The sequence below is a fragment of the Asterias rubens genome, chromosome 21, assembly GCF_902459465.1.
Source record: "Asterias rubens chromosome 21, eAstRub1.3, whole genome shotgun sequence".
Lineage (NCBI taxonomy): Eukaryota > Metazoa > Echinodermata > Asteroidea > Forcipulatida > Asteriidae > Asterias > Asterias rubens.
Genome location: NC_047082.1, coordinates 9,065,645 through 9,085,086, shown reverse-complemented (window position 1 = coordinate 9,085,086; position 19,442 = coordinate 9,065,645). Strand labels below are relative to the sequence as shown.

Genomic DNA, 19,442 nt, shown 5'->3' with positions numbered 1-19,442 from the left:
ACTCTTCTATATTTTATCTCCACCGTGCAAAGTTTCAAATCCTACTTAGATTTTGATAGGTCCTTTCCGAAACGACGGCATCCTCGGCTTCAGGCTAGCCTGGCCCCGCTGTTTTTGTGCTGTGCGTATATGCACACTCGGGGCTTCAGATCAGACGAGAGGACGGAACCTGAAGCCGAAGCCGTAGTTTCGAAAAGGGCCCTAATGGGACCGTATTATTAACATACCGCCCTCTTTTGTTGGAATAATGCAAGGGCTGATAAATTCTGTAGCTAGGCGATGGGAGAACACAATGTCAGTTTATTGTGTTCTGGGAGTGTTTATTGACGGCAATAAAATCAATATTGAAATATTGAAATTGGATCCTTGACATTTATTGAAAGATCAAGAGCTGTACGTGATGTGGGTAGCTGTGTACTTCTTCTACCATAGAGTAAGGACGAATTCTATGCAGAATCATCATCATGGAAGAGAGCTTTGAACATCGTTGAACGAAAAATGCACGGTCAGTTTGTTGATTAATATTTGTATCATAATAGATAGAATATTTATTAATTAGAATTTTTATTTGTAAACACAACAATGATCTGTAAAAGGGGACACCTCCGCATTATTTGTATTCTATTAAAAGTCGACACAAGTTCGATGGAGGCACATTATGATTTGTTTGATCATCAGTCGATTTCATGATTCCTGGCAGCGGATTTTTATTAAAACTTCTTCTTGAATCTTGGTTTTTCTTGGCTGAAAAAGCTCCATTTCATTTTTCAAACAAAGTAAAGACTTATCCATCATGGAGACTATGCTGAGCTGTTGTGAGGTGCTGAGGTATATTATTGCAATAGAAAGGTGACCAGCTAGACTACTTTTATTAATTCAATAGCTACCTACTTCTCTAGAAACTATTTAAAGGCAGTGGACACTAATGGTAATTGTCAAAGCCCAGTCTTCACAGTTGGTGTATCTCAACATATGCATAATTAAATAACAAACCTGTGAAAATTTGAGCTCAATCGGTCATCAAACTTGCGAGATAATAATGAAAGAAAAAAACACCCTTGTCACACGAAGTTGTGTGCGTTTAGATGGTTGATATCGAGACCTCAAGTCTTAAATCTGAGGTCTCGAAATCAAATTTGTGGAAAATTACTTCTTTCTCAAAAACTATGGTACTTCAGAGGGAGCCGTTTCTCACAATGTTTTATACCATCAACCTCTCCCCATTACTTGTCACCAAGAAAGGTTTTATGCTAATAAGTATTTTGAGTAATTACCAATAGTGTCCACTGCCTTTAAGGCTCTCACGGGGAAGCCATAGTTTCTAGATGTAAACAGCTACCCACATCACGGTGCCTTGCTTAGCTCATGTTTGTTAGGTCTAGGGCTTGATTCCTTGCAGGCTAGGCCTAGATTCAGAAATATTGAATTATCAAAATCTCAGGAACATCGTCACTCTGATGACCGATTTTTAATAATGAGAAGGAAGTATTTCTCATCAAAGACACTTCACATTCACGACAGTACAGTCAGTTAGCTACAGTACAGGCCCTTTAATTATGAAAACACCCGTGCTGTAAAGTAACAGTATAATAGTGTATACAAACAAAAAGTAGCTAGATATTTTTTTTTTTTTTTTTTTTTTTTTTTTGGGGGGGGGGGGTTGTTGTTGAGGGGAAGGGGCTATTTTTATGTCCATGTTTTGTAAATTATGGATGAACTATTCAACAATGAAGTTCAAAATTCACAGTTAAAGTGATATTTGAAAATTGATGATTTGTATATCATTTTATATTTTATTACAGGTCTGTGTAGGCCTATCTCAACCATGAAGGTATGCTTGTGTTTGTGTAAGTGAGACCTCCACTTTCTGAGAGTTCAAAACTTCTATCTCAAAGAAGTCTGGAAAACCATCTTGTACAATGGGATGTGGTGCATCATCTCCTGCTCCAATTAAAACCCACAACGATACCTATGGTAGAAGACACGGCAAGTTAAATTACCGAAATAATTATCAGCAAGGTAATCAACCGCAGAACCACCAACCGCAACTGATCTCCTTCTCTTCGAATTCCAGTCCGAATTACTGGTATCCGAACCAGCCACCAGGGTTAGCCAGTTACAATCATGGCATCGCTGTCATCAATCCTCCTCTGGTTCGACCAGCTAAGAGTGAGACATCGGCACCTCCGCTTCCAGCTGGGATGAGAACCAAGACAAATAGTTCCACGACGAAACCAGCAATTAAAACAAAAAAATCAAGAACTTCACCGAAGCCGAAACCAACGGGAAAGAAAGTAAAGTCAAAAGACCCGAGCTCTAAGTCGGTATCACAGCCAGCAGGAAATGGGAACGCATATTTGTCGATTGATAAAGATGAGGCGGAGCTTTGGAAGACGGGGGAACTTTCTGGAGAACCTGAACCTGTGGAAGAGCTAGAGGAACCACACCCGGATCATGCACTTATTCTTGGAGTGACAGAGGTACGAAATTTGTCATAACCTTTTTCAATTTTTTTTTATGGCCCTGTCCGATTCTCACTTGGTTTCAACATGCATAGTGAAAATTTGAACTTAATTGGTCGTCAAAGTTGCGAGAGAATAATGGAAGAAAAAAACCCACCTGTTTGCACAAAGATGCCTTGTGTGAGATGCCTTGAATGCGAGACCTCATCAGCTGAGGTCTTTAATACAATTCAAATGGTTATCTCAAAAACTCTGTTACTTCAGAGGGGGGCCATTCCTCACAGAAGATGTTTTATACATGTACTATTACTATTATATACCAACAGCTTTCCAAAGCTTGTTACCCCAAAAGTGCCTTTATGAATCTTAGTGCTTTGGGTGGTTGCGTTGGCAATGACATAGTTGTAGCTTTCCTTGGTGTCCACCTTGGACACCGGTTTGAATCCCACTGGGGGCACTACAGTATTGTGGATTGGGTTTTCAGTCCCTTACCTTACTGCGTGGGTTTTCCCTAGAATACCTTTTGGGGTTTTCCCTTCCACATCTAAATCTGAAACTTCCTTCCTTCCTTTCTCCATTGGGTTCTTGGCTACCAAATATGTAGATTAGGAGCCTATAAGATCGCTTTTCTGAGAGTTCTTGACTTTACAACCAGAATAAATGAAACAAAAATTAAACTGCTTTGTAATACTGATCCCATAATCTCTGTTTGTATTCTAGGATTATGAAGCGTTTAAGAAGAAATTTAAAAGCATTTCAGACGGCAAGCTATATGAAGATCCAGATTTTCCAGCCGACAACTCTTCTCTCTTTCGTGACGAGAACAAAAATGATAACACTGAATGGAAGAGGCCATTTGTAAGTTTCCCGCCCACTTTTACTGTCATCATGCATCATGCAATCCAAATGTGTATACTCCCCTACCGGTTGACGAATTTGTAAAGACAATTTGTTGGTCACTTATGAACTGTAGGCACTACACAAATGACAGGCACTTAAGTTTTTCCTACGCTTGTTTTATAAAACTGATGGAAATTAGTCCCATATTCATCAATGTTGACATACTCGACAGGGTCTATAAAAGGAGAAGTTTGAATAATAATTTAATATTTCAGGACTTGAATTTCACGGAGGCCATAGAGGTCATGGCCTAGTTGCCCCTGGTCTTGGGCTTAGTGCCCCTCCAAAAGTTCTGCCTTGGGCCGTCTCCGAAACGACGACTTCGGCTACAGCTACGTCTAGATCAGCGCGTCTACCAGTGTTGAAGAATTGGCAGACGCGAGCGATCTAGCCGTAGCTGTAGCCGAAGTCGCCGTTTCGGACACGGCCTTAGACTTTAAGATTTGTCAATAGAAGTGCCCTTTGAAGAATGAAAGTGGCCTTGCCCTCCCCAATAATAAATATTTATAAATAGATAATAATAAGACTTGTAATGCGCACGTATCCACCCTGCTGGGTGTTCAAGGCGCAGGATGAAATTCCAGGCCTGACCAATGATGAAAAACAAAATTTCTTTACTAATTTTGTTCATCTTTTCTTAAATCAGGAAATATGTGATAAGCCCAGGATGTTTGTTGACGGTACGAGTCGGGAAGACGTCGTCCAAGGTGAACTCGCAGACTGTTGGTTCCTGGCTTCATGTGCTGGGATTGCTCCACATAAGGATCTCATTAAAAAGGTGAACAAATTAATGAATAAAATTAAAAAGTTCTAGCGCATTTCACAATCGTCTCAAAGCACTTTACAATAATGACCTTGATTGCCAACAACATTCCTTTAATCTTTCTCAGCTCCCTGGGGAGTAAACAACCCCAGGGCAACTGTATATAGCGCTCCAAAGAGCCCAAGTCAGTTTGAGAAAGGCCTCTGCTTTCCCATAATCTCTAAGAGCAGTCGTCAGACTTGAGTTGACTATCATCTTACATGTACTCCACATTTATGACATTCATCTACAATGGTGTATTCCTCATGGAGTTGCAGACAATAAATACACACACTGTGCAAAGGAGCTGCCATACTGCGAGCAAACATTGAAATCACTATCCCTGGGGATTCACTGGTCATGGTGTGACCTTTGACATCTATGCAAATTTTACAGTACTGAATATTTACGAGCGGACTCTAGCCAAGTGGGCCAAAGCAAAAGCACATTTTAATCTCCCTTTCACCCTTACAGATAATCCCAGAGTACCAATCCCTCTGTCCGCCAAACTACATCGGAGCCATTCACTTTCGATTTTGGCGATTTGGTCGATGGGTCGACGTCGTAATTGATGACAGGTTACCGACAAGAAACAACAAGCTAAGATTTGCTTCTTCGAGTGAGACGAATGAGTTTTGGCCCGCACTAATGGAAAAGGCATATGCAAAGTAAGAAACATATTAGGGAAGCTTTCTACTATCATTATCTTCAAACTGTGGACTTTGTGTTAGAAAAAAGTACATATAGACCCTTTAAAAAGAATAATAAAAATGTGTATTTGCCAGGTTAAACGGGACGTACTTGGGTCTTGCTGGCGGGATGGCAGCGGATGCTTTTGTGGATCTAACGGGAGGACTGTCGGAAGTCTTCTTATTCACTCAGGAAAGCGTCTCCCCAGATTTCTACTGCATGCTCTACCAGGGAATTAAGACGCAGGCCTTTCTGTCATGTTCACAGAAGGTGTGTGCGGTGTTTCTCATTTCTTTAATTGCTCATTCAATTTCAGTGATCACTTCAGTAATATTATTTAAAAGGCAGTGGATACTACTGGTTAATTACTCGAAATAATCATTAGCATAAAACCCTACTTTGTAACGAGTAATGGGGAGCTGTTGATAGTAAAAAAAATTGTGAGAAACAGCTCACTCTGAAGTAACAAAGTTTTTGAGAAAGAAGTAGTTTTCCACGAATTTGATTTCGAGACCTCAGAATTAGATTTTGAGGTCTCGAAATCAAGCATCTGAAAGATTACAACTTCGTGTGACAAGGGTGTTTTTTTCTTTCATTATCTCGCAAGACTGGTAAAGAAGACTGGTCTTTGACAATTACCAATAGTGTCCATGTCTTTAAGGCAAGCGTTCAACCATCATTATCTTCAAACCAGGGAAGTTTTAATGTGAATCTGTGGACATTGTGTGTTGTGTCCTACAAAAAGTACCCACATTCTTTAGAGCCAACAATTTGAACTTTTATTGAAATGTTAATTACTTGTAATTACTTGTAGAATCCAAACTGGAAGAACGTGACGGCAGATGACTCTGGGATTGTCTCGGGTCACGCTTACACGATCACCGATGCTCAGGTTGTTCATCTTGAGAAGAAGAAGAAAGTTGTGAAGCTGTTGAGGGTTCGGAACCCTTGGGGAAATGCTACGGAATGGCAAGGCGACTGGAGCGACAAGTACGAAAACAAATTTATATACATTTTGTATAAAGATTTTGATTGCTATTCCGCTTTTTAACAGGATAAGCAGAGTTATGTTTCTAGCTATACGACCCAGTCTAACTGTTCATTCACAAATATACAAAATAATTTTTGGAGACTGGAACGAATGATTTTATTTTATACATTCCGTGTAAAGTATTGGATTCCTATTCTGTTTTTCAACGGAACAAGCAGAGCTATGTTTCTAATTACGAGACCCAGTCTAACCATTTATATAAACAAAAATCACATTAAATTTTCTGTAGACTAGAGCGACACGTACAAAAACTAAGTGTATGCATTCTGGGACAAAGCGTACGATTCCTGGAGCATAGACGATTACTTTGCCTTTTTCCCAACGATGAATCATTTTTGTACCAACTTGTTTTTATTGACGAATCGTTTCTTTGACAAATCAAATCATGGGTTGACAAATCAGCGTTTTAATCAACCACCGTTTTTTTCCCAAACCAACACTGCGCAAAAGAGGAGTTGTCAACCACCGGTTCTTTTTAGAACCAACACTGCTCAAAAGAGTTTTTTTTTGGGTGCTACTACAAACCTCACATGATTATAATAGTATTCATGCTTTCCGGAAGCAGTCCTAACCTCGAGCTGGATACTAACATTCTTCAAATATTTTACCGTTTCCATGTAGTTCCTCAATGTGGAAGAAGATTTCAAAAACCGACACTAAAAAACTGAACCCCCAGCAGAAGGATGATGGAGAGTTTTGGTAAGTTGTTTTTATTTGATAATTTGCTGCAAGGTATGTGGGACTACCTTTGAATTATGAGACCTACTCCTTTTATATAGCACCATGTAATGGTTTACAAGGTGCTGTGGCGCAACATGCAGCCAACCAAACCAGGAACACCAGGGCAAACCCCTTCTCTTTTTGATAAGTGCATTGGGTTCTTTTACATGCGCTACTTAAGACATGGGACCACTGGCTCAGTCTCTTGCTTAAGGACACAGCTAGGTGTCATGACTGGGAGTAAATCCCACACATGCTGATCAGACACCAGAGTTTGAGTCCGGTGCTCTTAACTGCTAGGCCAGGACACGCCACAAATGTCTTTCAAATAATTCTATTTAATTACTGTGATACATTTTTTTTTTTATATTTCATAATAATACAGGATGTGTTTTGAAGATTTTTGCAAGAAGTTCAACTCGATTATAATGTGTACACTGGGACCTGACTTTGATGGTGATGGAACAGCAGATATGAATGAAGCAGGTAAACAATATGCAAACAAAATTATTACTAATAACAACAGTAATAAGTAGGTTCTTATATGTTACACACATTGGCTGGCAATGACCGCTTGTGGCCAAGACATGGTTCAGCAAGGATTATACATTTTGGCCTCGACAAGCCAGGAGCTAGAATTAACCCTTCTAGGAGTTGAGACAATCAATGTCGAGGTGTAGAGTTCAGGGGGGATTTGTTTGAAAAAAGACTCTTTCAAAAACTAATAACGACCATCCATCCAATTGATTTTGTGCACAGGTGGTGGGTTTTGCGTCGCTGATATGCGAGGACACTGGATCAAGAACGTCAGTGCTGGAGGATGTACCAACCATGATACGTTCTACAACAATCCCCAGTTTAGTTTCATACTTCTTCATCCAGGTTAGAGGACTCCTATATATTTATATTCCAGATTTATTTATGTAAACAAATTAACTAATTTTTCATTATTGAATTCAAGGTTCCTTTATGTATGAAAATATACTATTGACTTTGGGGTATATCAAGGCAGCACAAATCAGCAAGATACGTTTTGTTTGGCGATAAAGACTTTTTCGGTTTACAGAATTTTGAAGACTGGGAATTTTATGTTCGAAGCGCAAAAGAAAAGCCTGCACTGAAAAAGTTAAAAATATAAATAATAAACAAAAATCACAAACAAAAGCTCAGTCGGAAGTTTAGGCATTTAGTTTCTTCCACAACTCTCCAGAGGAAAATTAAGAATTGAAATGAGAGCTTACCTTTTTAAAATAAGTCCCAATGTGATTATAAACAAAGAAAGTGTTCAATAAATTTTGTTTTTTGATAACTTTTTTATTTTAATAGACGATGCTCATTCATCGGACTCCAGTATGCGAGGGAAATGTTCCATCATTATTGCCGTCATGCAGGAGTACCGACGCTCTAAGAAGAATCTGGCTCCAAAGAGACATCAAATCGGCTTCAAGATATTTCAGGTACTTTTATCTGAAGTATATAAACCACAAGGGAGACTTTTAAGTAAATTTCAATTGAACGAAGACAAATCTACTGGGACTTGAATCTTCGAGGTCACATTCCCTTACATGTATTGTGATCTCTCTATTGCCGCACCCCAGGTTGTAACGTAAACTTGTGACTGATCACTGGGCTGCTTAAGCCCAACATTCTGCTTATAAAGGCAAAATAATCCATGCTTAGTAAAATCAAAATACCGGCCAAGACTCCACTCAATTGTTAGGCTAAGTAAACAATAGCTCAATACCAGTCACAAGCAATGTATATGGTAGACATTTTGGCCAGTAACATGTGTAAAATAAGCAAGCTATTTTCGTGCTTAACCAAATGTTTTGCTTAAGCAGCTCTATGAAATGGGCCCCTGGTTATACCACAGTTGTATGGCTTCTGAATGGCACCACGAACAAAGATATTGACACAATAGGGAGCCTGCTAACATTAGGGCTAGATGGCTCAGTTAGTACCAGTGTCATACAGGTAAATCTGCCCCCCCCCCCAGAGATTCTGTCCACCATATAAGAAATAAACTTGGGCTGGATACCTGGATGAGGATGATTCAAAAGAGGTCGCTATCAGAAGAAGTTTTCGTACAGTTCGCTGAATGGGGGACAGAATCTCTCGCAACACAACACCGGCATGGTAATCCGGAAGTCTTAGGTTGAGGTCCGTTCAACCTAAACAAACGATTGGTTCCTTGATGGTGACCTATAGTTGTATTCTAAAGAACAGTGCATTCCAGGTTTGGGCAGAAAAATTAGGCAGACTTTAGAAGCCTGAGAGAGTTAGGTACCATGAGGTGAGTCGTGTCAGATGCTGAGCGAAGGCTTGATGAGCGACCAGGCCGTTGGCGAGACAGGCAAGATGATAAATAACCAGGTGCTAGTTATGGAAAGGTTTGCGGTAACACCATGTATTAATGACTATCTCTTAATGAGTTGGGGTGGTTCTGAAAAGAACCGTTGGTTTCAACTCGACTCTTCGATCAGTATGTTCTGATCGTCTTCTGGAGAACGCTGGACTCTGATGCTGCATGCTGTTTAAGTACCTTGGAGGCGGAATCAGCTCGGTGATGCATGTAGGCGGGAAATTGAGCTCAGTGATGCTCTGTGATGATGCTAGTTATAACAACCTATTACATAATAGCCTAATGTACTTCCAATTTCCACAGACCGATGACCCAAGCAGACCACAGAGTAGACACGAGATGGAACAAGCCGACGAGGTCGGTAGATCTGGTTCATTCATCAACTACAGGCAGGTGTATAGACGCTTCACCCTGTATCCTGGAAGCTATAGCATCGTACCCTCAACCTTCTTGCCTAACACACCTTCGTCCTTCATGGTGCGCCTTTTCACTGAGAAAAAAGCAATTTTTCGATCTTTGGGATCCTTCATTGGTGGTAACACCCGATAATTTTTTGTTGTACTGTGGCAGAGTTGTGGGGATTTTTAGTATACAATGGAACAAAGGTCACACTGTTTTTCTTTTTTAAACTGTGTCCCTTCAAGGCGATTCTTTGGAAAGGGGAATAACAGAACAACAGCAAGTCCCACAACTATGTGCGTAAAAGTGTGTGTTCTTATATCTTGTATAATGTCGAGTAAGAAATATAGTGTATAAAACACTGTTTTTAACAGTTTGTTTGTAAACAAATTTTGTGTACTCCACCAAAGATCACTTCAAAAATCTCAAACATCCCAAGCTCTCTATGGATACCTTCAGTTAGCCAAATAAAATTTTAAAAAGGCCAAATTACCCTTGGTTGATTCTTTGAAGCAATAAAACAAACCATTGACGACCGGGTTTTTCTGAATTCCCACAGGAATTGGAAATAAATCTCCTCTTCTTGATGAGCTATTTTCATTGTATTTCATCGACAGATGACTTTCACATAGCTGGGCGAGTTGGAACTTTGTCCTATCCAGGCGTAAGGGTCTTATCAGTTCTGAACAGATGGTTTAAACTATTTGAAAGGGATTGTCTTCGCCCCCCCAAAAAAAAAAAGAGAAGAAAATACCATGATTTATAAAATGTTGGAAACAGTACCATGGTGTGAGCAATATTTTCTGCAAGTGCCAACAAAGGTTTTAAGTGCATTAATAGTTTTGTAATTGGTTGAGGAGACTGATGAGTGTAGATTTTGTATATACTGTAATCTGAATTAAAAAAGCCTTATTTATTAAGTCTATTTTCTTTCTATTTGAATTGAATTGTAAATTGGAGCAAAATAATAATGTGATATTTTAAACTACATACAGTTTTATTTTGTATAAAATTAATATATTTATTTTTACACAATGTACTGTATGACAGAATTATTCAATTTGCATTTTTACTTCTCTTGACTCTTTGACTACAAATGAGACCTCTTTTTTAAAGTCTATGTGTAGTTTTTGTAGGCTACAAAACACAATGTCCACAGATTTACATCAAACTCACACAGTTTGAAGATAATGATGGTTCAAAGCTTCCTATAAAATATTACATACTGTAGTTTTTTGAGAAATGAGTCAAACAAGTCACAACAATAATTTTGCAAAAATTATTTTAGCATGTAAAACAAATATTTGTGACATTGTTTTACTAATTTCTGAAAAACTACAGCACCTCAGCAAGTAATATTTTGAGAGAAGCCTTCTACTATCATTATCTTCAAATGTTGTAAGTTTAATGCAAATCTGTGGCCATTGTGTTTTGTGTTTCAAAAGGTACACAAATCCTTTGAACTTCTGTGCAAGTCATAAAAATAAATTCCAGTTGAATATTGCATTTTTTTTGTGGTTTACTAATAATCAGAGATTTACAATAATGGTAAAAGTAATGCCAAAATTAGCCAAAGTGCCTCGTGTGGGTTCAGGGTTAATGATATCTATTTCCGGGGTTGTTAATAAACTGTTTCAAATGAATAGGCCTATTATTTGTCTGTTTGTTTTTGTTTCTTCATGTATGTGTGTGTGTAGCATCGTTCTAGTGTTTATCATTATTATGTTTGATTGATGAAAGATTCTCAAAAAAAAATATATATCACCGAAAGTCCTCATTCAGTCAGATTTTTAAATCTTCCTTTTATTGGATGGATTTTCAAGAATACAAAAGTTTTATGTACAAAAACATATCCATATATACAAATATTATCTACTATAGGCATGTCAAGCTGGAAATCAAACGGAGATCTATTAGAAAAGCAATAAAGAACACACAAGCTGATGGGAAAGTTTGATGTAACCTGTTTTCATTTTAAGGCTGAACAAAACATAAAAACCCAATCTGAGAAACCGCAAGTTTTCTGAATGCACAATCCCAGAAGCGTTACGATGGGTACATGTAGTGAGGGGGAAATGTAGTGAATTTTGTCCTTTTTATTTCCTGAAAGGTCTGAAAAGACTTGAGGATTCTTTTGAAATATGAAATGGCTGGTTCATCTAAAAAACAACAAAATAATGCGAGGTGATACGTCACACAATCACAGCGAATATTTCAGTCCAGTTGTTTTCCCCCGATTTTTGTGAATCTCTCACCTGGACCATCATGATCAACATGACGATCAGGCTTGGACTCAAAACATGCAAATATCTCCAAAGGCGATCAAAAGAAGCTTTCTCCTGATGATGAGCAGAGTGAACTGTTCAAAACTTTGAGACCACACCGCTCTTTTCAGAGCCAACACTCCCACATGAGAGATTTAAAACATGGACTCGAATGTCTACTACTTATTAAAAGTTAAAATAGTTAAAACTATCCCTTGTGTTTACCAATTTCACATACTCACAACAAAGCAGGTTGAGGTGATCGGCCAATCAAATTCTCTGTTGCATGTTTCACATTTTTGAGATCTCATCCAACAACAACCCTGATTGGATACATATTTTCTAGCAGGTAATCTGATGGTTCTATTTTAGTCACAATGACAAATAGGAAATGCTCAGTGCGAGAGTCAATGAAGCTGTTTTTCCTATACTGCGGTCCGTCAGAATCTTTAATCAGGTACGCATATCTAAAAACCACAAAGAAAATAACAATTATTACTATTACTGGTCTATTCAAAGCTGCTCGTCGCAGCCGGCAGGCTGAATTGTAGACAGATTTATAATAAAAACATAAACGTTCAGTAAAAGACTTATAATTCATATATTTATATATTTTAATAGGAACAAGTAAACATTTAAAAGCGATAGACAATAGTTTCTTTACGATCAGTTTGGGTGTTGAGTTACTGAATGGTGTTGGACTGACGACTGCACCAGTAAACTGATTATGCTTAACAAAATAAGGCATACCATTATAATCAGAGTCCAACAGTTTGGGTGCTGAATTACTGTGTTGAACCGAGGACTGCACTAGTAAATTGATGTTGCTTTACATGGGATCAGGTAGACCACCGTAAATCAGAGACTTGGGTGTTGAGTTACTATGCGATAGTGGAGATAGTTAGAGGGGGGACAGAACTCATAACTCATTCAAGGAAGATACATGATTAGGAATAAAGAAACGGGCTGCTTACTTTTCATTCTTGATAATTTCTTTGGTCATGATATCTTGCATGAATCCTTTGTGGACTTCATCGAACCTGTCCGAGCACGTCTCAAACATATCCACCTCAAGCATGTCTAGAACAAGTGGCTTCCCAAACCTAGGAGCAAAGCAGACCATCTCATCAGAAAAGAAAAGATTACAGACACTGGACACTAATGGTAATTGTCAAAGCCCAGTCTTCTCACTTGGTGTATCTCAACATAATATGCATAAAATAACAAACCTGTGAAAATATGAGCTCAATTGGAAAGCTCCATGAAAGAAAAAACACCCTTGTCATTCTTTGTCTTTGTTCAACCCCCAAAAGCATTAGTGTTATTAAAATGGCAATTATACCAACCTGATAGAACCCAGCACTGCCATTCGGATCACTTCAGGCTCCATGTTATTTGGGTTCAGAGAATTGATGAAATTTGTGTCTTGATAACGTAAGAAGGTCGACGCCCGGCCGGACGGATCTATAAGAAGTGGCCACCTGTTGATTGTAGAAAAAGATTGTACCAACGGTTTAGATGAACGTAACGACGGCGAATCCTCTTCATCTTGTAGAGTGTTCTCCAATAACAGTGGTCCGCTGGCAAAATGCAATAGAGGTCTATTCCTAACCACAAGACGATCTAGCCTGATGGCTATACAGAGGCAGTTCAAATTTATGTCAGGCGAGTATTTTGAGCCGAAGTGACATCATAATTGCGGAGCGCTATTGCAAGTAGCACCTGAATCAAGCCATAACAAAATGAAAACTTGGGTGATGTCTGTTTATAGTCAATGTTTGACTCACCTGCCATCATTTTTAATCTTGTCTCCAACGTCCCTCATCAAAACGTCATGAAGTTCTTTGATGTTCGCTCTTACACCGACTTCTGCTTCTCCGTCAAGCCCTAAGAAAAGAAAAGAAAAAGGTCTACAATTGATACATCACTCACTTTAAATGCTCCCCGAGCAAACAAAGTTCTGGGTTAAATTGTACTGTAGTCAGTAGTAGGAGTGGGAAAAAATGATGCATATAACTTGGACAACCAAACCCTTCTCTTGCAGGAGGGAGGAGATCATTTATAGAAATCTAAAAAAGGAAAGCCCTACACAGAATGTTATGTTACGAGTCAGTGTGTGTACCTTTTGCTGTCTTCTGTTGCTCTCTGATCTTAAGTTTCACATTAGCGAGCTGCTCCCTCGCTTTCTCTGCCTCCAGCTTCGCCATCTCAAGATCGTTTTCTGCATCTTTCACCACCTGATGAAGAACCCGAAAAAAATAAAATGAAATTCTTTGTACTTGGCTTGTTAACTATAACAGCCTCTTTTTGACTACTTCTTTTTGCTCTTCGAGAAAGACTCTGCTAGGGGTCGAACTGCCATTAACTATTGTTTGCATTTATACCATAGGTTCTTTTGGTTGGTAAAGCAGTTTGCAAATCTATTTTCTATTTTATTTTGCTTGTCAAAAAAACTACTAATGTTTTGATAAAGGTAGGGTCACTGTTTGTTTTTTCCAACGTACATGACGTAAAGCTGGTTAAAGGACAAAATGAGAAAATAAACCCTACCCTCATGACCTTTAACTTTAAGCATTTTGAGAAGTGAATTACCTGTGACCTTTAACTTTAAGCATTTTGAGAAGTGAATTACCTGTAACGTTATATCTGTCTTAACATTCTTAGCCATGCACTTATCATGTTCAGTGATGCGTTTATTGAGCTCACAGTAAGCCTTGTTGAGCTGGAGTTGTCTGGTGTCATGGTCCTTCTGGGCCTCCGCTAATTGGTTCTCCAACCTGGGAAAAAACAAAAATTGTGTCAAGAAAAAAATATGATTATTTTGTCTTTCAGCTTAAATGTGTCAATCACTCTCTCTCTCAAGTCCATTAGGGCGTCCGCTGTCCCTTGGGGGTCCGAGAAGCAAATTCCCTCCAAGCCTCCCTGTCCAGAGCTGTTGCCAATCACAAGGCTGGTTAAAAGGCCATTGAAGGGGAGGGTTTGACAAGGGGGAAAAGATCAGGGACCACTGTACTACCACAGAGTTATTTGCAAAAATTGAACAGAAACTGGAATCCCCTTACCAAACAAATACAAATAAATTGAGGTCTTGTAGAATAAGTTTCTTTTCCAGTGAAAGTTCTGCACTCTTGTGGTCTACCGGAATTTGTCTTTCTGAGCCCAGAAATTTATTGAATGGACCAAGTCCAACAGTCTGTTTTTTCCAAAGCATTTGAATATCAATTTAATTAAAGTTTTGGCTATGTCTCTCTGGAAATATTCATCTATCGAACGTAGTCAAGTGGTTAGACTGCAGGACTTGCAATCACAAGGTTGTGGGTTCGAATCCCCCAGCTAAGCGCTGAACTCACAATAACTGGAATAAATATTGCCGCCTAGTTATTGCCAGCTTGGTGTTTATATCCCTTTGTGGGAGTTTGCCGAGTTCCCTTGATGGGAAGATCATTCAACAGTTCAAACGCACAAATAAGTGTGAGTTTGAACTGAATTGAATTATAATATCTTACTTGGACATCTCCACCTCCCTTCTCTTCCTCTCCTCCTCCTTGCGTTTCTCCTTCTGCATCTCCACCTTGCTTAGCATGGTCTCTGTCATTGAGATGTCCCACTCCTGGAGTAGGACAGTCAGTGGCTCGTTAGCGGCCACCTGTTCAGGGGTGGCTCCATCGGCGGCATAGAGGCGAGGATCCGCTCCATTTTGGAGAAGGATCTGAGCGGCTGAGAGGTGCCCCGCGAAGGAAGCTCTGCCATGGACAAAGTGTAATAATAATAATAATAATAATAGTAAGAAACCAACAAAAAGGAGCTATGGTGTCATTGCAAAAAATATTAAGCATTAAGCAGAGCTATAGAAAGATCCTAGAGGTTAAACTAACCTGTAGAGTGGGGTGCGTTCAAATTGTCCACGGACATTCACATCGGCACCTCTGTCAATCAGTAACTTAAGAGTGTCCGCATGGCCCCCACTGGACGCTTCAGACAGAGGTGTGTTACCGTTTGCATCAGCACAATCCACCATGTCTAGTTGATGTTTGGCTCGGATGGAGAGGCCCATGGGATCCGAACCAATGCCCTGCTCAGAATCATCTTTGTCAACCTTTGGAGTAGAAAAAATACCCAAAAGCATTATACCCCAACACCGACTGCTCTAGCGATGCAAAGGTTGTGGGTTCGAATCCCACGCGAGTGATTTGCCTGTGGATTCTTTTCTATCTATCTATCTTCCAATAAGTACATCCCTCCAGAGGAGTATAGTCGTACTTGGGTGCAAAAGTGCTTGGTCACGGGAACAAATATACAAACAATTGTGCTACAGACTGATGAATTTCAGCATTGCAGTGTCAAGGCCGAGCAATGTATCAGACACACGTTGTGCTGGCTTTACGGTGTGGGTTTCGAATCCCGGTCCGTATCCTCGGCAAGGAATAATAAACAAAATAAACAAACAAATTAAACGTTTACTGACCTCTTTAAGAATGACTAGAAGTTCATCATTCTCTCCATCAAAGGCTGCCTCTAAGAAACGCTTAACTCTCTGCTGTCGTAGTTTCTTTCTGCGCCTCTCTTCCATGTCCTTTAAGCGTTCCTGTTCAGCGATTTCTTGTTCTCTTTTCACCATGGCAACAAAAGCCTATAAAGGGACGATAAAGAAGTCAAAATGATTAAATACAGGTATTTTACCAGTGGTCATGGTGGTAACAAAAAGCCTAAAGGATTTGAAGAATTGAGGTTGAACAAAGACAAAGCCGACTAGAGCGAGATTTTAACTAATGACCTCTGGATTGGCCCAGTGTTTCTGGCATTGGCTGATGTCTACAAAAACTGGGTCTCGTAATAAAAAATAATAATAATAAAAATAAGCGCTTTGCAACACTTGTAGTAAAAGCACTATAAAAGGTCTAACGTATAGAAAACTAAATATTATAATCATTTTAAGATACACAGATGTTAAAATGATTATGTCTTAAACAACAAAGATTTGTAATTTGCTTACGACTCACCTCTCGTTCTAACTTCTCCATCAAGTCCTCATACTCCACCTTCTCTTTCCTCAGTTTCACCAAAGCACATTTACCCAAGAAACGTCGAACCCACTTCTGTATAACAACAGCAGCCAGTGTCTCTTTAGATGGAGGCTTTGGTTTGGCCAGGGCAGCAACATTTCCTGCTTTCTTTGCATCTTTACTTCCTGCCTTAGTGGGAGCAGCAGCTTTTCCTGTGGACTTAACCGGACCCTTAGCTCCAGCTGTTGAGAAACATTTAGCTGTCTTATTTCAATTCTTATATTTTTATGTTTTTATCTTCTTTGTGAGTGTTTTTAAATGTATTTTGTGATTGTAAAATCTAGAGAGATCGAAGTGCACACTACAATTTCAGATGTTTTTGGTTTGTAACTTATTAACGTTGGCTGAAAGAACAGGTTCTTTCTGATTGAATGACCTAACTGCCTGCTTTCGAGGAACTGTTTTTATTATCATACATTTAGCAGGCCTGTGGCTGAACATGGAAACATGAACTATATTCAAGTTGCTACCTGCGCATGCACTGGGCGTCATGTCACAAAGTTACTGGGTCAGAGTTCAACCATTTACAGTCAGGTCATCAGTTAAGTTGGTCAGCTCGATGAGCCTGGTCAGAGGTTGGTGAGTTAGGTCAGTCAGGTCAGAGGTCATTCTGTCAATCAATCAATCAAAAACAATGGCTATTTTCCACAAGATAGCCACCATCACCAACCTTTTACTGTGCTTGGTTTTTTCGCAGTTGTAGATTTTGGTGGAGTCGCTCTTGTGGTGGCAGGTTTCCCAGCAACCTTTGCAGCTGGTTTTTTGGGAGGCATTTTTATGATTTTCTTTGATTTCCTATTAAAAAAAAAGATTACATAGATGAAAGATAGATGATGATTGCTGGTGTCGGGAAGTCCTTTTCATATAGTAAACTGTAAACAAAGCCGGGTACATGGCACCAAAATTGAAAAATGCATTTAATTTACTTAGTCTTACTCTTAATTAATAAAATAATTAATAAAAATAGCCTGGCCCTGGTTACTCCTAGAAACTATAAGGCTCCACGGGGGAGACTTATAGTTTCTAGATTCCCTAGAGTTGAAGTTGGCCCTCGCTTGTCAGGCCTGGTGTTTACTATAGGTCCTGACTCCTGTTTAGAATTTAAGTATTAATGTTTTTTAAAGCCATTGGACCCTTTCGGTACAGAAAAAAAATATATAAGTTCACAGATTTACAAATAATTTACATGGTTTACAGAAGGTAATGGTGAAAGACTTCTCTTGAAATATTAGTCCATGAAATGCTTTGCTTTTTGAGAAAACAGTAAAACAATATAAATTCTCGTTAGCGAGAATTACGGATTTGTTTTAAACACATGCCATGACACGGCGAAACGCGCGGAAACAAGAGTGGGTTTTCCCGTTATTTTCTCCCGACTCCGATGACCGATTGAGCCTAAATTTTCACAGGTTTGTTGTTTTATATATAAGTTGTGATACACGAAGTGTGGGACTTGGACAATACTGTTTACCGAAAGTGTATAATGGCTTTAAATAAAATTAATTAATATTTTTATATTTGCCTACATCATAAATAATAATATTATTAATTCATAAAACATATCACTTTCAAAAAATGATTATTTTTATTTTTACAACAATAGAAAAAGAAGACAATGGTGACTAAAAAAAGTATAAGTTAACACAACTTGTGTCACAAGTTTGTGTATGTATAATCATGGAGGAATAAATGAAAATGATCTGCTTTTTATTTATAGTAGTACCAGACACCTGTACACATGTATTTTTAATAATTTTTAAACCCAAAATGCACATAATAATCCATATAATTAAGACTTACTTTAATTACTTACGGTTTAAAACTTTATTTAATGGGTATATTATTATTAATAAAAAATTTTAAAAAAAGAGAGTGGTGGTGAATATGATAAACGTTGGCTAACAAAAGTATAGAATTTGTTTGTTGACCAACGTGGAATAAAAGAGACAATCCCTCAAACTAGAGACGGCACCAGTCTCCGAAAAACGAAGTGTGCCTACCACCTACATACTCGTCTCATGGAACCTGACCGACGTGTGAGATGAGGTCTTGACACATGCTTGAGATTAAAACCCGTAACACCGAACATGTGTAAAGTAATGAATGAATGAGTAAAGTGCTGCTACTTATATTTTATAAATAGTGCTAGTGCTAAGTTAGTTATGTTGGACTGTTAGTGTTAGCAAGCAGAAATTACCTGTCGTCATTATTCAACAACCAGCAGACGGCACGGCCACAAAATTCCAAGCTCAAAAAAAAAACTAAGACATCTCACTCTTTCATTCATTTGCAATTTGCAGGAAGTAGCGTACTTAGCAACGTGCACATCTCCTTGTGGACCGCGCCGAAGTTGAGTCCAAAACGAAAAATGAGTCCAAAACGAAAAATGAATCAACCTCGTTCCCATTTTGACGATACGCGTTCTTTTATACATCTGGTTCGACACTAATCCCAAACGAGGTTGAAAAGTAATTACGCCTAACTTTCTAAGGACGATCGTCAACGACTGTCAGTCAATTCTCCGAAAAATCAGCGACTGTTAAAAACCGGTGTCAGATCCGCCATGCAATACTGTCCGTCCGTCCGGACACTTTTGCATATATGCAATCGTGTCCGGGCGGACACAATTGCATATGCAATAATGTCCTCCGAGGTAGTAGTGCGTACAGAGGACATAATTGCATGCGCCGGCATGGACATTTTGTGTTTATTATTATTTTGGATGAAAA

At 38.9% G+C, this 19,442-nt stretch overlaps 2 protein-coding genes across 3 annotated transcripts; one reads left to right on the top strand and one right to left on the bottom strand.

The window, feature by feature from the left end:
* The first annotated feature begins 288 nt into the window (after nt 1-288).
* Nucleotides 289-10,669, top strand: LOC117304540 (calpain-A-like). The gene is made up of 12 exons (XM_033789060.1): nt 289-505; nt 1,803-2,480; nt 3,183-3,320; nt 4,009-4,140; nt 4,639-4,832; nt 4,950-5,124; nt 5,669-5,844; nt 6,527-6,604; nt 7,011-7,111; nt 7,385-7,507; nt 7,952-8,082; nt 9,291-10,669. The coding sequence occupies exons 2-12, from the start codon at nt 1,920-1,922 to the stop codon at nt 9,534-9,536; spliced, it is 2,055 nt and encodes a 684-aa protein (XP_033644951.1). The 5' UTR covers nt 289-505; nt 1,803-1,919; the 3' UTR covers nt 9,537-10,669.
* On the bottom strand, nt 8,010-19,057 carry LOC117304541 (putative IQ motif and ankyrin repeat domain-containing protein). 2 transcript variants are annotated; one of them, XR_004520598.1, is made up of 13 exons: nt 18,911-19,057; nt 17,384-17,508; nt 16,651-16,895; nt 16,116-16,280; nt 15,526-15,746; nt 15,157-15,393; nt 14,283-14,427; nt 13,773-13,887; nt 13,438-13,537; nt 12,997-13,131; nt 12,625-12,753; nt 11,893-12,117; nt 8,010-8,092 (listed from the first exon to the last, which is right to left on the bottom strand). XR_004520598.1 is itself a non-coding variant. In XM_033789063.1 (12 exons), the coding sequence occupies exons 2-12, from the start codon at nt 17,484-17,486 to the stop codon at nt 11,958-11,960; spliced, it is 1,755 nt and encodes a 584-aa protein (XP_033644954.1). In that variant the 5' UTR covers nt 17,487-17,508; nt 18,911-19,057; the 3' UTR covers nt 10,759-11,957. The 2 variants fall into 2 exon arrangements, 1 of the variants encoding a protein (XP_033644954.1); XM_033789063.1 differs by lacking the exon at nt 8,010-8,092 and having other exon boundaries at nt 10,759-12,117.
* Between the last annotated feature and the right edge of the window lie 385 nt (nt 19,058-19,442).